The sequence below is a fragment of the Felis catus genome, chromosome B1 (assembly GCF_018350175.1).
Source record: "Felis catus isolate Fca126 chromosome B1, F.catus_Fca126_mat1.0, whole genome shotgun sequence".
Lineage (NCBI taxonomy): Eukaryota > Metazoa > Chordata > Mammalia > Carnivora > Felidae > Felis > Felis catus.
In genome coordinates, this window is record NC_058371.1 from 146,079,344 (window position 1) to 146,099,841 (window position 20,498).

A 20,498-nucleotide genomic window follows, 5' to 3' on the forward strand; every position below is an offset into this window, starting at 1 on the left:
AATTCCAGCCATCCTGACCTCTCCAAACTCTGCCTTTTCAACTCAGGGAGATTGACAGGCTGTGTTTGGGTACCCAGTCTGCCCTGAAGCCTTGAAACTCTCTAGGCAATAAGTTGAGTTAATCATTTCTGTCCTCCGAGATCACTGCAATCCATGCACTGCCTCTCTAAACACCATCATTTCAAATAGTTTGCCCCCTCCCCCCCTTTTTTTTTTGGTTCTTTGAGATAGGAAAACAAATCTTGTCTGTGCTGTTGTCTATGCTACTCCATTAATGGCTAGAAGTAAAAATGAGTCTAACAGTGTTTAATCATGTAGTTGTAAATAGCATATGGTTGGAAAATCATACTTTTTTTTCCTTCATGCCTGCTTTAAGAATTGCCCATAAAGTTCAAATGTTATTTTGTAGCCTTTACAAAATCACACGTTAGCCGCTGATGGAAAAAGAACGACTTAATACCCGAATGTTTGATACAGTAGAATGGTACATCTGTATCTGTATTTGGTATAAGTATATATTATATAATTGATGCTGTCATTTGAAAATTATCTAATAAGCTGATCAAAAAATAATTTTTTTATAGACTGAAAGTAATCATGATACGGCGCTAACACTTGCCTGTGCTGGTGGTCATGAGGAACTGGTACAAACACTGCTAGAGAGAGGAGCTAGTATTGAGCACCGAGACAAGAAAGGTAGGGCTTACTTCTGTTAATTTTTTTTTTCTGGAATATTTGTATTTTGTGAAGAAATACTGCTTCTAGGCCTATTGTGATAGATATAATGGAAAACACTATTGTTCTTTTGCTTAGCATGTAGTGAGAAGATCATTATTTTTCCTCTAGGTTTTACTCCACTTATCTTGGCTGCTACAGCTGGTCATGTTGGTGTTGTGGAAATACTGCTGGACAATGGTGCAGACATTGAAGCCCAGTCAGAGAGAACCAAGGACACACCGCTATCTTTGGCTTGTTCTGGGGGAAGGCAGGAGGTAACGTTTTCTCCATTGTAATAATTGTCCATCTGTTTAGCAAATATATGTTTTAACTTTTATGATTTGATGGTAATAGAGGATTGGCATCTGGATTTATCACAGTAACTGTCCTTTTGCTAATAGATAATAATTTCAAGTATTAGTGTTAGCATAAGCTATCGTGTCAGAAAAATCATGTTTATTATTCTGTTCATCTGAAAGTAGTATCTGCCGTAGGAATCCCTGTGTTGCATTCAGGCTAAGGAAATGATTAAGGCATTCTCAATCAAATCTGTAAACTCCTCATAAGCAGGGCCTATAATCATTCATCTTTTCCTATCCTAGAGTACCTAGCATGAAAGGTACTTAAGCTCAGCTTCTTTTGCTCTCTATGTATAAGATTAGTAGGGAATTAAGAGCATTCAGTTTTTAGTTGTTCTTTTCATCTTCCCCCACTCCTCAAATCTGGAAGAAAGGTTCTCGGATAAGATTGTATGATCTTTTCATTTTTTTTTAAGGAAAGTAGAACAGCTGGTGTGATCAGGCATAGGCGCAAGAAGTTATAGCTTTACACCCATGTGTGTTTTCTGGCATTTAATGAACAGCTGGGCAACCTAATGTTTTAAATCTGTTTTTTAAATCCAGTTGTAAGGATTTTGATTAGCCAGTTGTGCTGTCTCTGTGGACTGACAACTTTTCAATTAGGGAGTTGTTGAATCTCAGATTTAGGAAGTACCCTGGGTTAACCAGGTCAGTGTCTTACTCAGTTTAGAAATCTTTTACTTTTTTTTTTTTTTTGCCATCCTATTATAAAGTTCTCCTAATTATCAAACCTGAATTATGCCTTCCCTAAGTTTCCCCACTATTCTTAATTCTGTTCTTTGATTAATTGAAAGAGGTTTATACTCTCTTATATCTACAGATATTTGAGGCTGTATTTGCCAGTTACCTGTTCTCTATTTGAAGTGTACCCTATTCTTTTGATTATTGGTTTGAGGATATCTTTTCCAAATCCTTCAACTGGCTGTTCTATCCATTATGTCAGTATACCTCCTGAAATACTCTATCTAAAATTACTCTGGCCAGGGAGGTGGTAGGTTATTACTTCCCTATTTGTGCAAAACCAAACTGCCTCCCACCCTTTGCCTGTCATAACACATCAGGTTATATTGAACTCTAGTCAGCTAAACCCACTGGAGTTTTTAGTAAACCAGAAGATAAAGATTTTTAAGAGGTAGAATAATTCTCGTGCAGAAAGAATGGGAAATCTAATAAAATGGTACATGTATATAGAAAGATAGCAATTAGTGATCCTTTATCTTGTGGATTAAAAAGAATTGGAGCCTAGTGATAATAGTTTTTTTTTTTTTTTTATACAATTGTTGCTTTGGCCAATTTATAATTTTTAAATTTATAATTTTTGCTCCTTTATATTTGGAATAGATTATAGGTGTGTGGATAGTTAGATGCACTTTCTAGAGATGTTTTGCGTAGGAGACAACAAAGAATGTGTCTCTGCTGTGCTGTTCCTTCTGGTTGATAATGTGAATACATTTGTATTGTTTCCCTTCCTGCATTCCATAGTAGAGGTGATTGGTATATTAAAAGGATTTTAACCCAAATAATAGGAAGTAAATAGTGAAAAAATAAGCTATTTAATTTGATAAATTATCTCCACCACATCAGAAAATGTAGAGATTCCTATTAATCTCAAGTTGAAATGGTATCGCAGAAAATTTTGCAATTAATAACAACATTAAATTGAAAAACTTAGTTGGGAATGAAAATGGTTCTGTTTTGGAATATGATGAAGGTAAAATTTTGATATAACTGAAATTTTCAATCATTGTATAGCTTGAAATAATACTTGCTTCATAAAATAACAATTTTTTCAGTGTTGAATCAAAAAAGAATCAGTTGATTTCCTTCCTTTCAAAGCAGTATTAAAGCCTATAGCATACTATAATCTTTGAGTATTTATTTCTTTCTGGGAATAGACCATTCCCTTTGAGAGATAACTAAGCTCAGTTATCTTTGTGTCATGGAATTAATAACTTTAGAAATTTGATTAGGGTTTTCTACTTTCTTGCTTAAGGGACTCTGTAAAATTTAGCCTAATATCATTTTTTTGGTCTTGTGTTTATAACCTTGTCACATAAGCCACCTACTGTTTCTGGCTCTAAAAGCAAAAAAGTGATGGACACAAAGTCGTAATCTAAAATTAGTCATAGCTTTATTCCTATGAGTAAAGTTTTAGCTTGTATGTTAAGATAAAGCACTGTTCATTAACATTTATTTGTTATTTCCTAGTTAGTTTGTAGGATATTTTACTAATACTAAGTGCAAGGTAGGGGCTCCTGGGTGGCTCAGTCGTTAGAGCGTCTGACTTCAGCTCAGGTCAGGATCTCGCAGTTTGTGAGTTCGAGCCCTGTGTCGGGCTCTGTGCTGACAGCTCAGAGCCTGGAAGCTGTTTCAGATTCTGTCTGTGTCTCCCTCTCTCTGCCCCTTCCTCGCTCATGCTCTGTCTCTGTCTCTCAAAAATGAATAAACGTTAAAAAAAAAATTAAAAAACAATACTAAGTGCAAGGTAAGAGCTATGATCTTGGACAGTCCTTAACTTTTCTCTGCCTCATTTGTAAAATGAAGGTGAAAATACTAGCACTTGTGTCAAAGAGTTGTTTTGTGCATTAAATGGCATAATGGACAAAAGACGCCAATAAGTACTTAAATAAATGGTAAATGTTTTTCAGCTATCAGGGAATGTAAATTAAAACCCCAGTGGGTTACCACCACACACCCAACTAGAATGGCTAAAATTATAAAGACTGGCAATACCAATTTTGCCAAGGATGTGGAGCAACCAGGACTCACTTATTATTGGTGGGAGTATAAATGGTATAACCACTTTAGGAAAAGGTCTGGCAATTTCTTACAAAACTGAACATACACCCAGAAATTCTACTAGGTGGAACCCATGAGCAATGAAAATGTATTTCTGGAAGAATGTTCATAACAACTTTATTCAAATTTACCAAAAACTAGAGACAGCAAAGCTGTTCATCAGTAGGAGAATAGATCACCTATAGTATATTCATATAATGGAATGGTATGCAATACCTGCATATGACTTTCAAACACTGATTTCATCTATATGAGGATTTAAGATAGATGAAATTAGTCTATAGGTGAGATTGACTGGGAAAGGGGCATGAATAAATAACAGGATTTAAATTACATTAGTTTTGGGGTACCTAGGTGGCTCAGTCAAGTGTCTAACTCTTGATTTTGCCTCAGGTCATGATCTCATGGTTGTGAGATTGAGCCCATGTAGGGCTCAAGATTCTCTCTCTCCCTCTCTCTGTCCCTCCCCTACTCATGCCCTTTCTCTTTGTCCATTAAAAAAAAAAAAAAAAAAATATTAGGGGCCCCTGGGTAGCTCAGTCTGTTGAGCGTCTGACTTTGTCTCAGGTCATGAACTCAGGTTTTGTGAGTTCGAGCCCTGCATTGGGCTTGCTCCTGTCCGTGCAGAGTCCTCTTTGGATCTTCTGTCCCCCCCCGCCACTCTTTGCCTCTCCCCAGCTCACGCCTTCTCTCTCAAAAATAACCATTAAAAACAAAGTATTAAAATTAAAAAAAAAAAAAATTACATTAGTTTTATGCATTTGTCAGTACTCAGTGAATATACACCCAAGTTTTGTGCATTGGTTGTAAGTTATATATTTTACCCCCCAAAAATTTAAAGCAAGTAATATTCTAGATAATGATACACATGCTAATGCACTTAAGGGAAATTGCAGGTGTCCATTTTACTTTGAAATGAGATGCATCAGAAAATGGACAGATGAAAGATGTAATAAAGTAAGTGTAGTAGAATATTAATGGTAAAATCTAGGTAGCAAGTATATGTAAATTTCTTAAGCTTTTCCATATGTTTAAAATTTTTCATAAAATATTGGGAAAAAATAAATATTACTTTTATTCCAAGTTTTTATTATTTATTTATTTTTTTAAATTTTTTTTTTCAACGTTTATTTATTTTTGGGACAGAGAGAGATAGAGCATGAACGGGGGAGGGGCAGAGAGAGAGGGAGACACAGAATCGGAAACAGGCTCCAGGCTCTGAGCCATCAGCCCAGAGCCTGACGCGGGGCTTGAACTCACGGACCGCGAGATCGTGACCTGGCTGAAGTCGGACGCTTAACCGACTGCGCCACCCAGGCGCCCCTATTCCAAGTTTTTAAACATTGTTATTGATTATAAGTTTAAAAAAATATTTTTAAATCATTATAAATGAAAAAATCTTATTCCGTTTTACCACTATGTGATGAAATAACAGAGAAATGCTAATTGCTAAGATAGCATTGCACAACAACACACTGAGATCCAGCAGATCTGAGACCCTGGTCTTTCATGAACACACTGTGCCATTTTAACAAATTCCAAAATGGATTTTTTTTTCCCAAAATGGATTTTAATTGAAAAGCCTGCTTTCTGTTGGCTTATAAGAGCTCTTGCTATCATTTGAAGCTGATTTTGTGCAAAGGATTAAAAAAAGGACTTTCCTCTGTTTTCTTATACGATATACAGAAAAATAAAGAAATCAGAAATACACACTTTGCAAATTGTTTCACCATAAGAAGAAAACACAACTTTTCCTCTTTTCTTTTCAGGTGGTGGAGCTGTTGTTAGCTCGAGGGGCAAATAAAGAGCACAGGAATGTTTCTGATTACACACCTCTAAGCCTGGCTGCTTCTGGTGGCTATGTGAACATTATCAAAATATTACTAAATGCAGGAGCTGAGATTAATTCTAGGCAAGTTTTATTCTCTCTCTATAAGCCCCTTAAGAGTGTTATGACAAAGCTATTTGTAGAACACTTCTATTTCTTATGCCATATTTAGAAAATGCCTTCATTATGAGTTTAGAATCCAAATTGTTAGAGATTTTTAAGATTAATTTTATTTAAGTATTTAAAACTATTCTATTGATATAGAACTTGAGAAACCATCACTTACTCTATTTCTTATGGTAGTAAAAGTAAACAGTTTTTATGCTTTAGGATGGAAAGCCCATCTTAATAATCACTTAATAATTTAATAGTTACTTTTCAGCCCAAGTCATTATGTTGGATGAGCTACAGAAAGTAGTCTAGGTCTAGGTGGTAAAAGATTTCTAATGGAGTCTTGGTAGTATCTCATAGACTTACTAGGGCTGAGAAAAATTATTATTTTAAATAGTCCTGCAAACTAAAGAATCAAATCCTGAAATAGAATTCTATAAAATTCATCCAATTTTTTCTGGGACATTTAAATTTTATATCTTTTCCTTTTGTTCTCCCCATACCTCCACCCCCAGAACTGGTAGCAAATTGGGCATTTCTCCTCTGATGTTAGCAGCTATGAATGGGCATACAGCTGCTGTTAAGCTCCTGTTAGACATGGGCTCTGACATAAATGCTCAAATAGAAACCAATCGGAACACTGCCCTTACCTTAGCCTGCTTCCAAGGAAGAACTGAAGTGGTTAGTCTTCTGCTTGATAGAAAAGCAAATGTGGAACACAGAGCTAAGGTAAGAAAAATCTGAGATTTATACATGGATTTATTTATTGCTTCGATATTTAAGGTGTACAGTAGCATTACGCTAATTATAATTTTAGTATTTTCTAGTAACATATATCTTACATATGTATTTAATCAAAAATCATTCTGTGTACTGAGTCAAGCATTAACTCTTGAAAATACTTTAACACTAAATTTTTATAGGTAAAAATGGCATACTAGGGTTATCAGCTAGAAAATACGTACTTTGTGAAAGAGAAGAGAGGAAACATTTATTAGTGCCAGTTATATGCCAAGTACTTGCATCTTGGCAAGTTTTTTTCACAATAAATTGACATTAAGTAGAATCATCTTTCTGGATCACACTAACTCAGGCTGTAGTGTCAGTGCTGAAATTTAGTTGTGACTCTTTGTAGCAACTATATCAAGTTGTTCCCCAGGTGGTTCTTTAAACATTTTCGCTCTTTTCAGTCTCTCATGTGTTGCTTTTATTTTTCGCTAAACCTAGACTGGCCTCACACCACTCATGGAAGCTGCCTCTGGTGGATATGCAGAGGTGGGCCGAGTTCTTTTGGATAAAGGTGCTGATGTTAATGCCCCTCCAGTGCCCTCTTCGAGAGATACAGCTTTAACCATAGCAGCAGATAAAGGGCATTATAAATTCTGTGAGCTTCTCATTGGCAGGTATGATGTTATCATGCCCTTCATATGTGACTATGGTGTTACTAGTGATTACTATTCTCTCTGGGCAAATTGTACTATTAAAATATCAAATGTGGTTACTTCTGTAAACTACAATTGCATGTTTCGTTTTATTTTTTACACCTACTTCTGTTATTTCCCACCTATCTAGAGCTATGCTACGTTGTCTGATTTATTTCAGTGCAACCTAGAAATACTTCTCTTCTTCCTTTCTTGGGTGTGTATACACTTTTAAAGTACTATAATACGCTATTTGAACATCCAGCTGTTGGCCTGCATATTCACATCTCCGACACAGTTTGAGTTTTCCAGAGAGTTATCGCTGGAAATCTTAAAAATCTAGCAGCAGTCTAAGATTTTGTTGTTGATTTTGTTGTTGTTGTTTTTTAATTTGTTTATATTTTGTTTTTGTTTTTGTTTTTAATAGCAATTAGGGCTTTTAAGTGACAGTTACAGAATTGTTCAAGGTATCAGACAGGATCCAGGGGAATCCCTGCTTTCAGTCACTTAGAAGTTCCTGCCAGTCTTCCAAAGATGCTTGCCAGCTGAATTGGATTTCTTGCTTTAACAGTCTTAAAGACATTTGCATGGTGTCCTAAGCAGTAGTATTTAGTAGTAGCTGCTATCACCTGTTATTCACCATGAGTCTTACTTACCATGATGCCCACTGAGTGCTAAATCTGCATGTTATTTTTAGATTCATTCTTTTCTGAAGCCACATAATAAAAAATACATAAATACAAGTAATCTGAAATAGATACAAGTGCCTTGTAAGATACTGTTTATGTCTCTTGCATACTGTTTGTTTAATGTATTGATTATGCTATTAACAGGATGTACTTATATTTTTCACTAAATGAAACTTCACATTTTCTCAGGATTGAAACCCAGAATTATGCAGTCATTAAAATAAGAAAAGCAATTATTAGTATACAGTTGTTTTTTAATTTGAAGACTTTTAAATTTGATGGTTAGAAATTCCTTGTAATTTTGAGAGAAAAATGTATTTAAGTCCTTGAATATTATATCTAATATTTCACTTTTACAGAATATTTTTCATATGTTAATAGTTGGTTTTTATCGTTATCTGTGTCATTCCATTTATTTTAAACAATACCTGTGTCATTCGTTTAGGGGAGCTCACATTGATGTACGTAATAAGAAGGGGAACACTCCATTGTGGCTAGCAGCAAATGGCGGACACCTTGATGTGGTTCAGTTACTAGTACAAGCAGGTGCAGATGTGGATGCAGCAGACAACCGCAAGATAACTCCTCTGATGGCAGCATTTAGGAAGGTAGAAGTCTTTCATCCTCATTCACTTGGATGTTTTTCAACTTTTCTGGATATGTATAGTTTAGTGATTACTAAAGACTCTCATTTTAGGATTTAGCGGTAGTGATGAAAGCAGTAAAATAATAAGCAAATAATCACTCATGGCAACACTGAAAGGTAGACACAGGTATCCCAGAAAAACCATTAATATTACCCATATTGATAAGTTAAGCTAAGTAAACTTTTAAAAAGTAGTTCTAAGTAGTATTTCCAAAATCTAGTTGCAATCTTAATCTTTCACACAAAATGTAAATCCAGTTAAAAGTAACTAATTACTTATGGATGAATGTTTTCTTGTATTAGCACAGCAGGGAAAAAATTAACTTAAATTGGTTTTATTTTTAATCATTTGCTTTAATTACTAGGAACAAGAGAATTATATAATGAAAACCCAGCCACCAATATTTTGAAATGCCTGAAAATCAAATGAACTACATTCAGAAGTAGAAGTAAATTTTGTGAAAAGAGAAACTTTGTTTCTCTTCCTATAATGCATAGCACAGAGTGATTTAATAGTTTGGTTGGTCTCTTAAATTCAGCTTTAATTTGTTACTAGGAAAACTGGATTACTGTTCAGTGTTTAAAATTCAAGTTTTGTCAGTTTGAGACAGGTAGGTAAAATCCCTTGGTAGGTTCCAAATTATTTTGTTGTATTGAAGATTTTAATATATAAATTGCAAGAAATCGTATTTCTTCTTTTTTTTCTTATTATTCCGTCTGTCTGTGCTTTGTACCACCTTGTCCCTAGGTATTCTAGACTACCTAGACACTGAATCTCTTGTTATTTCCTCTTTTTTTCTCTTTCTCTTCCTCTTTCTCACTACCTCTTCTCCAAGCAAGGTAACATATCATTCATCTTCCTAACCACTCCACTATGTTAGTATCCTCTTCTAGAACTTTTTCCTCCCTTCAGTCTCTGTCATCCTTTGAAACCCAATCTTAGTTTGTTAGTCAAAAGCCAACATAATATGGTGCCCTTAGAGCTCATCCCCTATTTTGAATTTCTGATGTGGAGTCTTCTCCTTGCTTGGTCTTTTGTTTGTTACCATCTCTTACGTCACCATTGTTCTCATCTCAGAAATACCCATATTCTTCATTATTTTTCCAGACTTATTCATTGTTTGTGTATCGTTTAAATCTCCCATTCTACAAAAACACTTCCAATCCTATTTGAGCTCACAGCAGGACATTTAATCCTCTAAACATTGTAGAAGTTCTACAATCTGTTACTTTTATCATTCATTTTGACAAAAATTATCTTGTTACTACTCTATCACGCATATGTCTTCTTTTTCCAAATAGACTTAATTCCTTAAGAACAGTGTTTATCTTTTATATTCTTTTGTATTCATCCCATTATTTATTTATTTTTTAGTATCTACCATGTGTTACTGTAATGGTTGGCCTATTACATTGTACAGAGTACAGCAGTTGCACTTTTTTTTTTTTTTAAAAGAAATATATGATTTAATAAGAGGAAATAAGATCCACATACAAGGTCAGGTAACTGAGGTGTCCCATATAATTTAAATACCATAGAAGTGTTGGCAAGTTATCAAGAAATGATGTAAATGGCATTGAACTATTCATTAAAAGATAGGAATAGGAATAGTTTAAAAAGATGTAGATGAAAAGGAAGAGATAGGGAAATATACTAAATATAAACAGTCTGTTTATCAAAACTAGTTAATTCATAGGAATTGTGGGTCTCTTGAGTCCTGGTCTAAAAGTTTTGAGCTTTACTTAGTGAACTGGGTTACAGTGAATAATATAATCGTAGCTCATGCTTTAGGAAAGTGTATCTTATTTCTTTTGTACTACTAGTATAGTGTTATGCTTTTAGTTTTTATCTGAAAGAACAAAATTGTTATTTCTATTCTTTCAGGGCTTAGAATTGAAATAGGATGCTCACTTATGAATTAGCTAGAAACAAATGAATTTTTTTTTTTTTCTTTCAGACATATCCCATTTCTTCATACTAATTTTTGGCTTGTTGGCTTTTCATTCAGTGTTGTTTAGAATTTTAGATCAGGTTATTCTGTACTGTTTCAGAGGGGTGGGATGAGAATGAACAGTATAGATTTAACTTATCAGAACCAAAGTTTGTCTCTTTTTCATTTACAGTGCAAATGATATCTAAGACTTTATTTTGTGGCACTGATGTCAAAGTAATCTTAGTTAAGACAAGACTATAGATTTACTGAATCCTGTTAAGAGTCTGTTTTCAATCTGATATTGGTATCTGTTTTTTAGGGTCATGTGAAGGTGGTGCGCTACTTAGTCAAAGAAGTCAATCAGTTTCCATCAGATTCTGAATGTATGAGATACATAGCAACCATCACTGATAAGGTAATAATAGTGATTAAGTTCATCCCAGTATATGAGCTAGGGATCTCATTTGGTTTTTTTGTAAGTGTGTGTGTGTGTGTGTGTGTGTGTGTGTGTATCTCACGCTAAGAAAAAAGTCTTAGTCTAAGCAATAATGTGTGGTATGTAGTAGTTTTCATTTATCTAGTATTTGGGAATGCAGTATTGTATTTAAAAGGTGCTTCAGATTATTCAGTTACCTAATGAAGCAATAAAGCATTCTCTAAGACCTAACTAAAACTGAGCATAGTACTTTTTATAGTCATGGGCAAGGAAACTTTATGTTTTCGATATAATATAAAAGTTGGAGTAATTATCAGCTTAAGAATGAATTGGCTAGGATTTTTGCCGAAAAAGTGGAGAAAGTGAAGTAAATCTTATTAGAGATCTAATTGAGATGTTTCCCTGGTGATGTTTTAATTTGGGGTTTATACTAACATTTGACTAAAATCCTAAGACATGTGTCTGAAAATGCAAAGAGGTCAATAAATCTAAAAATGTCTTTCTCAGCAGTCATTACATAATAGTGATCACTTTTTTTTCATGAGTTTTATTTAACATAGCTAATTCATGGTCTCGCCCGCCTGTACATTTCTCTATGATAATTAACATTCCTGGATACCACTGTTTTTTGTTTTTTGTGGGATTTTTTTGGAGGGGTGGGGAGATTAAAAATAAGGCTTTCGTTGTATAGGGAAATAGCCCTTTCCTGTTAAATAGTATGTCCCGAGAATGAAATCACTGAGAAAAGTATGTAAGTACCCATGTCTATGATTTCTTTAAGTGTGATTCTTGCACAGGAAGTTGTAGCAACAAAGCTTAAATATTTGAAACAGTTCCCGTCAATTAAGTTCTTTAATTTTTTAAACCCATTTTCTTTGTTGACGTTGACCTTTCCCTTCAGCCCATTAACCAGCTGGCATAAATTATTAAAGCTGTGTTTGCTATATGATTTCTTACATTGAAATTTTAGGAATGAGTAATTTTAGTTTCCAAAATACCAGTCACATGGATGTTATTTTGAAGGACAGTAGAGGCTCTTTGCTTGTGTAACTTAAAAAACATATACCATTTAGATTATGGTTTTGTTTTTACCCTTTTTTGCCCTACCACTGATGTTTATTGCTTATGTTCATTCAGGTACCTTAATTAAATATCTTTGTGTTTTCAGGAGTCTCTCTAAATGTGAATTGTGTTTTGAGGCTGCAAACATCTTAATTTTTTATTTTAGGAGATGCTGAAGAAGTGTCATCTTTGTATGGAATCAATAGTACAAGCCAAAGATAGACAGGCTGCTGAAGCAAACAAAAATGCCAGCATTTTATTAGAAGAGTTAGACTTGGAAAAGGTAATGATAACCTTTACATGTGAAAAATACCAACTTTTTTCCTTTTCCTTCTCCCTAATTTGTAATCTGTTATCTTTTATTTTTCTTTCATTTTGTCTTTTGTTTTTGGTTTAAATTATGTACATGTTTTTCCCTCAAGTTTGGTTCAAATTGAATTATGACTATCTTCAATATCATTAAAAGAATTTTCTTTGTAATCAAATTAACTAAATTTTATTATAGGAATTGAATTCATCTGGAAGTCAGAAAACCTAGCCTCTAATAATCAAGTTGAGTCTTAACGAATGAATGATCTCTTAATCCCCATCCAAATTGATCTTTCACTGATCCTATACCTTGTAATTTGTTGCCAGCAGATTTATCAGAGTACCAAATGCATTACCAACACATAACCAACCAGTGAGTTACAGCCACTTGGTAGAATGTTTAATGAGTTCATTTTTTAAATGGATGATTTCTTTTGTACTTTTCTCTTTCAGGCAGAACAACATCATTCCCACCTATTCTCACGGGCAGTAAAATACTCCAAACAACATTTGGTTTTGACAGTCCCATAGTTCCTTCTTTCTCCCCCTTCCTGTCAATAACTCTGCATTCTGGAATGTAATGCAAATAGTAATCACAGCAAGAAAAGAGTTGGTTGACATTGAATATTATGGAATACATATTCTGCCATATTTCATCTTTTTTAAAAAGGTTAAAAATGCTTCAGATTTAATATTACTGTTTAAATTTATAAAGGATATAGAGTGATAATTTTAATCTTTTTGATTTGAGTCAGCTCCTTTTTTATTATACTTGCTGACTTTGTTAAACTGCGTATTTCAACTTACATAAACAAAATATGAATTATTCTCAACATTTTATTCTAATTTATTTATTTTTTTTAAGTTTATTTATTTTGAGAGAGAGAGAGAGACTGTGCATGCATGAGCAGGGAGAGGCAGAGAGAGAGCGAGAGAGAGAGAGAATCCTAAGCAGGCTCTGTGCTGTTACCACAGAGCTGGACTCAGGGCTCAATCTCACAAACTGTGAGGCCATGACCTGAGCTAAAACCAAGAGCCAGATGCTTAACTGACTGAGCCACCCAGGCACCCCCATTTTGTTCTAATTTAAATGTGAAAATACGCTATTATTTTTCAGAAAATATACTTAATACTGGAGGCTCTTCATTTTTTAAACTCTGGTTTAATTTCTGATAAAATTCACTTTTTTGGTCATTTTGAAATTTTAATTTTTTTTTAATGTTTATTTATTTTTGAGAGAGAGAAAGAGACACAGAGTGTGAGCAGGGGAGGGCCAGAGAGAGGGAGACACAGAATCACACCCAGAGCCCACCGGGGCTCGAACTCATGAACTGCGAGATCATGACCTGAGCCGAAGTCGGACGCTTAACCGACTGAGCCACCCAGGCGCCCCATCCATTTTGAAATTTTAAAACAACATGAGCACATTGAGAGGTAGATAGTTATTATAACTATTACTTGACCTGTTTTCATATTCAATTTTATCTAATATTTAATACCTCTTAAATACCGAGCAAAATAATAGGGCCAATTTGTATGATAAAATGTATTATTTTGGTCTTCTCACTAAAAAAAGTATTACTCCTTTCCTCTTACAGATGGAGAAATTAAATCTATGGGAAGTTAAATAACTTGATTAAGCTAGGGTAGGATTCGAACCCAGTTTTTTCCTTCCAAATTCCCAGGGTCCCACTCATTCCTTAACTGACCATAACATACCTCTTAGTTCTTTTTAGTTCTTTCTTCCCAAAGTATTATAATATCCTGTTTTTGCATTACTCTCCTATTTTTGCACTAGAATTCTTCTGTTTCTAAGTTATATTATGATACTTACTGTTTCTTTTTGCATTTTTATCAAATCTAGAAAGCATCCTTTCTACAACTGAGACATAAAAATCTGTTTTTAAATTTTTTTTTTTCAACGTTTATTTATTTTTGGAACAGAGAGAGACAGAGCATGAACGGGGGAGGGGCAGAGAGAGAGGGAGACACAGAATCGGAAACAGGCTCCAGGCTCTGAGCCATCAGCCCAGAGCCTGACGCGGGGCTCGAACTCACGGACTGTGAGATCGTGACCTGGCTGAAGTCGGACGCTTAACCGACTGCGCCACCCAGGCGCCCCTAAAAATCTGTTTTTAAATAAACTCTTTAATTTCTTCATGCCTTTGGTACTTACACATTACATTAAATACATCTAGGGACTTAGTGCATACCTGTAGATTATAGAGACAGGAGACCATTTATAGGAGATATCTTTTTAAAGATATCTGTTCTCAGTCAACTTCAGTTTTTTTTCTTTATTACAATAATGTGTTCAATTTAAACTGAAATATGCATAAAGAAAAACATGTCACCATTGTAAGATAACTAAAGCTAAAAACCTGGCATGGTAACAAAGTCTGCACCTCTGCAATTACTTACAAAGTCTTTTAAGACTATATGTAATATGCCCACCTATAATATTTCTTACACCTCTGATCTTATTTTTTTATTACTTTTGGTCACTTTGCTCCATCCATACAGACCATCCTCTTCTGCTCTTCCTGTGACTTCTGCCTTGAATGTCCCTTCATTTGGCTCTTATTTTAGTCTCCCTTCCACAAACACTCTTGCTACTTTTCTTCCCTTCTTTATTTTCACTCTGTAACGTTTGAAATGTATTTTATTTAGTTATCTTATTGGACTCTCTCTACCACTACAATGTATGCATCACAAAATGGTGCGTGGCATGTCATAGGCACTCAATAAATATTTCTTGAGCGAATGAATATTCACACATATGGAGATGGTGATACTTTTTATTAAAAAGGGTCATGTGAACGCATTGCTCTAATACTTGCTTTTTCCTCTCTCAGTAATTGATGGATATTGTCAGTTGTTAGTGATTTAAATAACTGTAGAATGTATGCCATAGTAAGTTTGTTGCCAGTTTTTTGTCACTACAGGTAATGTTACTATAAAATCCTTATACATATTTCCTTATATTTTGGTGCTTTAATTTTTATAAAGTTTCTTCACTTGGGTCAATATATTTTAAATTGATATACTTCCAAAATATTTTCATACTGTTATCAGCAACACAGGTGTCATTTTCTTGATTTCTTTCCAACATTTCTTAACCTTGATGTTCCAAGAGCCTCAGATTTAAAGTAAGTCAAAAGGAACTGCTTTCAAATGTCACTGCATATTTTTCCATAATATTAAAACTCAAACTAATAAATAATTCTTAATCGTAAGTTAATTAGATGTAAATTGATTCTGCTGCATGCACTGATACTTTATAAACAATTTTGAATGGGGGCGGTGTAGAGATAAAATTCTGGATTACACAGGAGGTACGTCTCTCCTAAACTCTACCCCAGTATTTCTGTTTGAAAAATTATCAGATTGGTATCTGATAGGGTTTGGTTCACTTTTTTCATTTATTATTTATGTCTGGGAAAATACCTTTTTCTTTTTTTATTCTTTTGCCTTTTGAGACATAGTATATTCTGGCTCCACTATTTCTGATTTAAGAACATCTTGGAGTTGGTCTTGTCTGGTCCAAGTTGAATGTTCTATATAGGTAATTTATTGCTTGTATAATAGTGCTTCTCTGATCAGCCTTTCTAATTTGAAAATTTTGGTTAATAGGTTTGTAAAAACTGCTGCTGAAAATACTGCCCATTATATTTATCAGATTCTCTTATCCTTGTTCAGTGAACATATATTTACTCAGCATTTATTATGTGGAAGAGTCCCTGCTTTGGAGCAGTTTAGCTGGTCAAACTGAGGACTTCTCTTGCAGTTAATTGCTTGCTCTCTTAGGAAATTAACAGCTAGGTTATACTCATGGCTGTTGGTATCCTAGTGGATACTGTTGATCTGCATTTTTGATATATTTCTTTCACCCTTGCACTTTATTACTTATTGTTTCTCCCCCTATCTTTTTCCTTATAAACTTGCATTACCTATGTAGGGTGTAGTTTTACAATATTCCTATTAGATATTTTCCATTGGGCTTTTTTGCCTATACCTGAAGCTTTTAATATGCCCATCCCGTAATCTTAATTTTATACACTTCATTCTCTGATTATCTTTTCAGCTTTACTCCCTCTAGAATTCTACCTCCAACAATCCTGACAACCCTGCCTACCAAAAAATTTAGGATCCACTTCTGCCACCCTTCACTGTTCTTTACTCTTTTATTTCACTCCCACCTGTAGCCTAGTAACTAAACGTGTAGGAAAAAAACATTCACTTGGTGACGAATTTTACTTTAAATGGGTGACAGTGAACCCTTTAATGCTACCTAGTATACTGTGTTTCCCTAATTTCATTCATTCTCCCACTTATCAAGACCACTATTACTTTCTCTTCTTACTTTATCCTCACTTCCAATACATCTGCTCCTTTATCCTCAACTAATGACCTTACATTTTACAGTGAGAAAACTGAGCATCAAAAGTAAACTGTCAGACTTTTCCCCACCCATTTCCCCATCCACCAATTTCTACCCATATTCTTCCTCCCAGTTACTAAATAAACTTTTTTGTAACCAGCCCCATCTGTTGAACTAGATCTGGTCACCCTTACTCAAAAACATTGTGGCAATTTTTTTCTCTTTGTCCTATATCATTTTTCCTCTTCTTGTGGATCATTCTCATCTTCATACAAGCTTATTTCTCCAGTCTCAAAAAACCTTTTGATGCCTCCACTCCCTGTCTCCAGTTTTCAGCTACAAACTCATCCCTTTGCTTCCCTTTGCAGCCAAACAATAACAGCAAACTCATCTATTTTGGCTCTTTCCAATTCTTCCTTCATTTTGAACGTACTCCTATCAGGCTTGCACTCTCACAACTCCACCAAAACTATGCTTTTATGGTCTCCAGTGACTTTCATGTAGCCAAACCCAGTGCTCAGTGCTCGATCCTCATCTCATGGAGCCTAATCATACCTGACCTACTTCTTCACTTGACCTCCATTGCACTATACACTCTTGGTTTTTCTCTTACCTCCCTGGATGTTCCTTCTGTGTCTTCTTTGCTACTTCCTCCTCTTCTCTCTTAGTTGGCAAGCCCCTTGGCTCATTACATTATCATCTTTTTCCACTGGTTACCTCATCCTGCTTCTTAAATTTAAATAAATAACAGCTGATCCCAAAAATATATCTTTAGCATAGATATCTTCCCTAAACTCGTCTCATCTCCTGCTAGTTACTCAACATGTCCATTTGGATACCAGTTAGACATCTCATACTTGTTTCCAATGTCAACTCCTAATCTTTGCCCACCCTAGAGCCACAACTCTGTCTTGGAACTGCTTATGCTAAAAGCCTTGAGGTCATTGTTGATTTCTCTCTATCCTCCATTGTCTTAGAAAATCTTGTTACCTTTGCCTTATAACTGTATCTAGAATCCTAGTCTCTTTTCATCACTTCTCACCCTGGTTCAAGTCATTAATATCATCTCTTACCTGTATTACCCAGTAGTTATTTAACTGACCTCCCTGATTCCCATTGCTCAGCAGTCTATTCTCCATCCTCTTAAATCATTTAAATCAAATCTGCCACTCTTGCTCAAAACCCTACAGCACTATTTCAGACTGAAAGATAAAGTCTTTGAGACACCAAGGTGATCAGACAGACCCTCTGATATTCTGTTGCAAAGTCATTTTTGTGCTGTTTTCAACCACAGGGGCCTGCTTGAACATACAGCTTATGTATTGGCTGTTCTCTTTGCCTGAAATATTTCAAATCTTTTAGATATTCACTTAAACTTTACCTTTGTGAGACTTAACACTGATTACCTATTTAAAATCAACCCCCCTTACCCGTCCCCATATACATACTTCTCTTCCCCTTCTCCAGTATTATACATTGTACTTAACACCTTTTTGAAAACTAACATATTGTCATCTATGTGCCTCCCCCCAACTAAATGTTAGTTTTATAAGCTTCATGAGGGTAGGGATATTTTGTCTGGTTTACTGACTAGTCCTAAAAGATTAGAACCATGCTTAGTATATAGCAGATTATCAATAGATTTTCCTTGGATCCTTCCCTTCCCTTCCCTTGAATACTCCTTGATCTCTTTTTCTGTTATTGGTGTCAGTACCTATGAGTCAGTAATGAAATCTTGATATCACTTTCAGCTGCTCACTTACCCTTGCTTCCCGTTCACTACATCCATCAAATGAATTCATGTAGTAAATTAACTTAATCCAGCACCTGGTACATTTAAACCCTCTACATATCATCATCACCTTTAAAACTAAGCTTTGTCAGTCTCTGTTTCTTCCTTTCCTCTCAGTTATCACTCCTGATACCTGAAGTATCGCAGTAGGCTTAATAGTCTCCCTACATAAATAAATAGTTTTGCCTCCGTCACCTTTTGCCTTCATTTTAGTCTTTCTCCTTTCCAATGTAACTTTTCCACAATTTCCATAGTTTTCTAATACACAGGTGGAATTGCGTTACACCCTTCTGAAAAACTTTCCGTCTGTCTTAGTTGTCTGCTTGGGAAAATCCAAACATTCGGGTCCTCCTAGCTTACTCCTCCAGGCTCATCACTCGCTGTGGTTTTCTACTGCTCACATAACTTGTTCACTTTCATATATCCAAATTTGCAGATGGTTTCTCTTTAGTCTGGACTACTTCTTCTTCAATTCTTAAATTTTTACCTTAAAAAGCTTAACTCTCAAATATCACTTTGTTTCCTAAACCTCAATTAGAAATCACCAGTTAGTAGTGCCCTTTCCTTTTCCACAATAAGGTTATTCTACAACTTGACTCTTTTCTTCAAAGCCTCTACCCTTCCCCCACATATACTGAAAAACATACAGCAGTTCCCCAGTAAGTGAAGTGAGGTGCAGGCTTGTACCTTGTGAGAAAATAGAGGATGTAGGCTGAATGTCTAACCCTGTTTTCTGTACCTCCAGACTTTCTTAAGTCTTCATGGCTTATTCTGTTTTCATCTGTTCTCTTTGGGACCTTGCATCAGTTGTTACCACCTCCCCCATACTTTTTTATCTTTAGTGTCTACTGTTTAACTCCTACCCTCTGCCTGCAACTTAAGGTAATTATTATAATGAAACTTTACCTCAAATTTAGCATTTTGTTTTCCAGATATTTTAAGAGAATAATCTATGTCTTGTTCACTCTACTTTTTAATTTTTTTTAATAATTTTTTTAATGTTTACTTATATTTGAGAAAGAGAGAGAAAGCACAAGTTGGGGTGGGGCAGACAGAGAGGGAGACATAGAATCCGAAGCAGGCTCCAGGCTGTGAGCTGTCAGCACAGAGACCGACGCAGGGCTCGAACTCACAAACCGCGAGATCATGACCTGAGCCGAGGTCGGATGCCTAACCAACTGAGCCACCCTGGCACCCTCTACTTTTTAAATTTTTAATCCTCAGGACCATTTACCTACTCCCTCACTATTGCAATGAACTAACTATAGCAGAGTTACCAGTGGCATCTCAACTGCCAAATCCTATTACTTATTTTCAGTTCTTATTGATACTTGTGATACTTACCAATGTTGATTACCTTCCTTCATAAAACTCTTCTCACTGAAGCCATTTTTCTCTTGATTGTCTTCCTCTACCGGATTATGCCTTCCTAAAGTCTCATTTGCTCTTCCTTTTAAATATTGGATATCCCATATATATATATATATATATATATATATATATATATATATATACACACACACACACACACACACACACACACACACACACATACATACACATAAATACGTATTCATATAGTTAATAACTTTTTCCCTTTGGTGATCCACTAGTTTCATATACCTCCTGCAAACTTATGATGCCTCTTAATAAATATGTATCTATCTTATCTAATTCTGCTTAATTTTTTAGAGCTTCATGCCTTTATTGGTTCTTTCACAGCCATAGTCTGAGATCTGTCCTTCAGAAAGAGTTTCCCTAGGACCTCTGAATTTGTGCCCCACTTTTTAGTGAGTCGAAAGGGTTAGTTAGAATCTATGAGATTATCAAAATACTAGATAATACTTAGAATTTATAAGATGTAGAAACAAGTAAATACCTTGCCTTTAGGGCTGAACTCTACTGTGAGTCTGATAATCTAGACTTACTGTTGTCAAAGGCTAGACATACTGTTGTCAAAGGGCCAGTCTCCACTGACTGAATTCTGTAAGCCCTAAGGGCACTTGCATACCCA

General features: G+C 35.1%; 1 protein-coding gene across 1 annotated transcript in view; it reads left to right on the plus strand.

The window, feature by feature from the left end:
• Positions 1 to 20,498, plus strand: part of ANKRD17 (ankyrin repeat domain 17) — a 164,936-nt gene that overhangs the window by 118,061 nt on the left and 26,377 nt on the right. Inside the window, 8 exon segments of the mRNA XM_045056229.1 lie at positions 585 to 696; positions 847 to 992; positions 5,645 to 5,787; positions 6,330 to 6,543; positions 7,042 to 7,217; positions 8,370 to 8,532; positions 10,824 to 10,919; positions 12,169 to 12,285. Coding sequence (XP_044912164.1) covers positions 585 to 696; positions 847 to 992; positions 5,645 to 5,787; positions 6,330 to 6,543; positions 7,042 to 7,217; positions 8,370 to 8,532; positions 10,824 to 10,919; positions 12,169 to 12,285 — 1,167 coding nt within the window.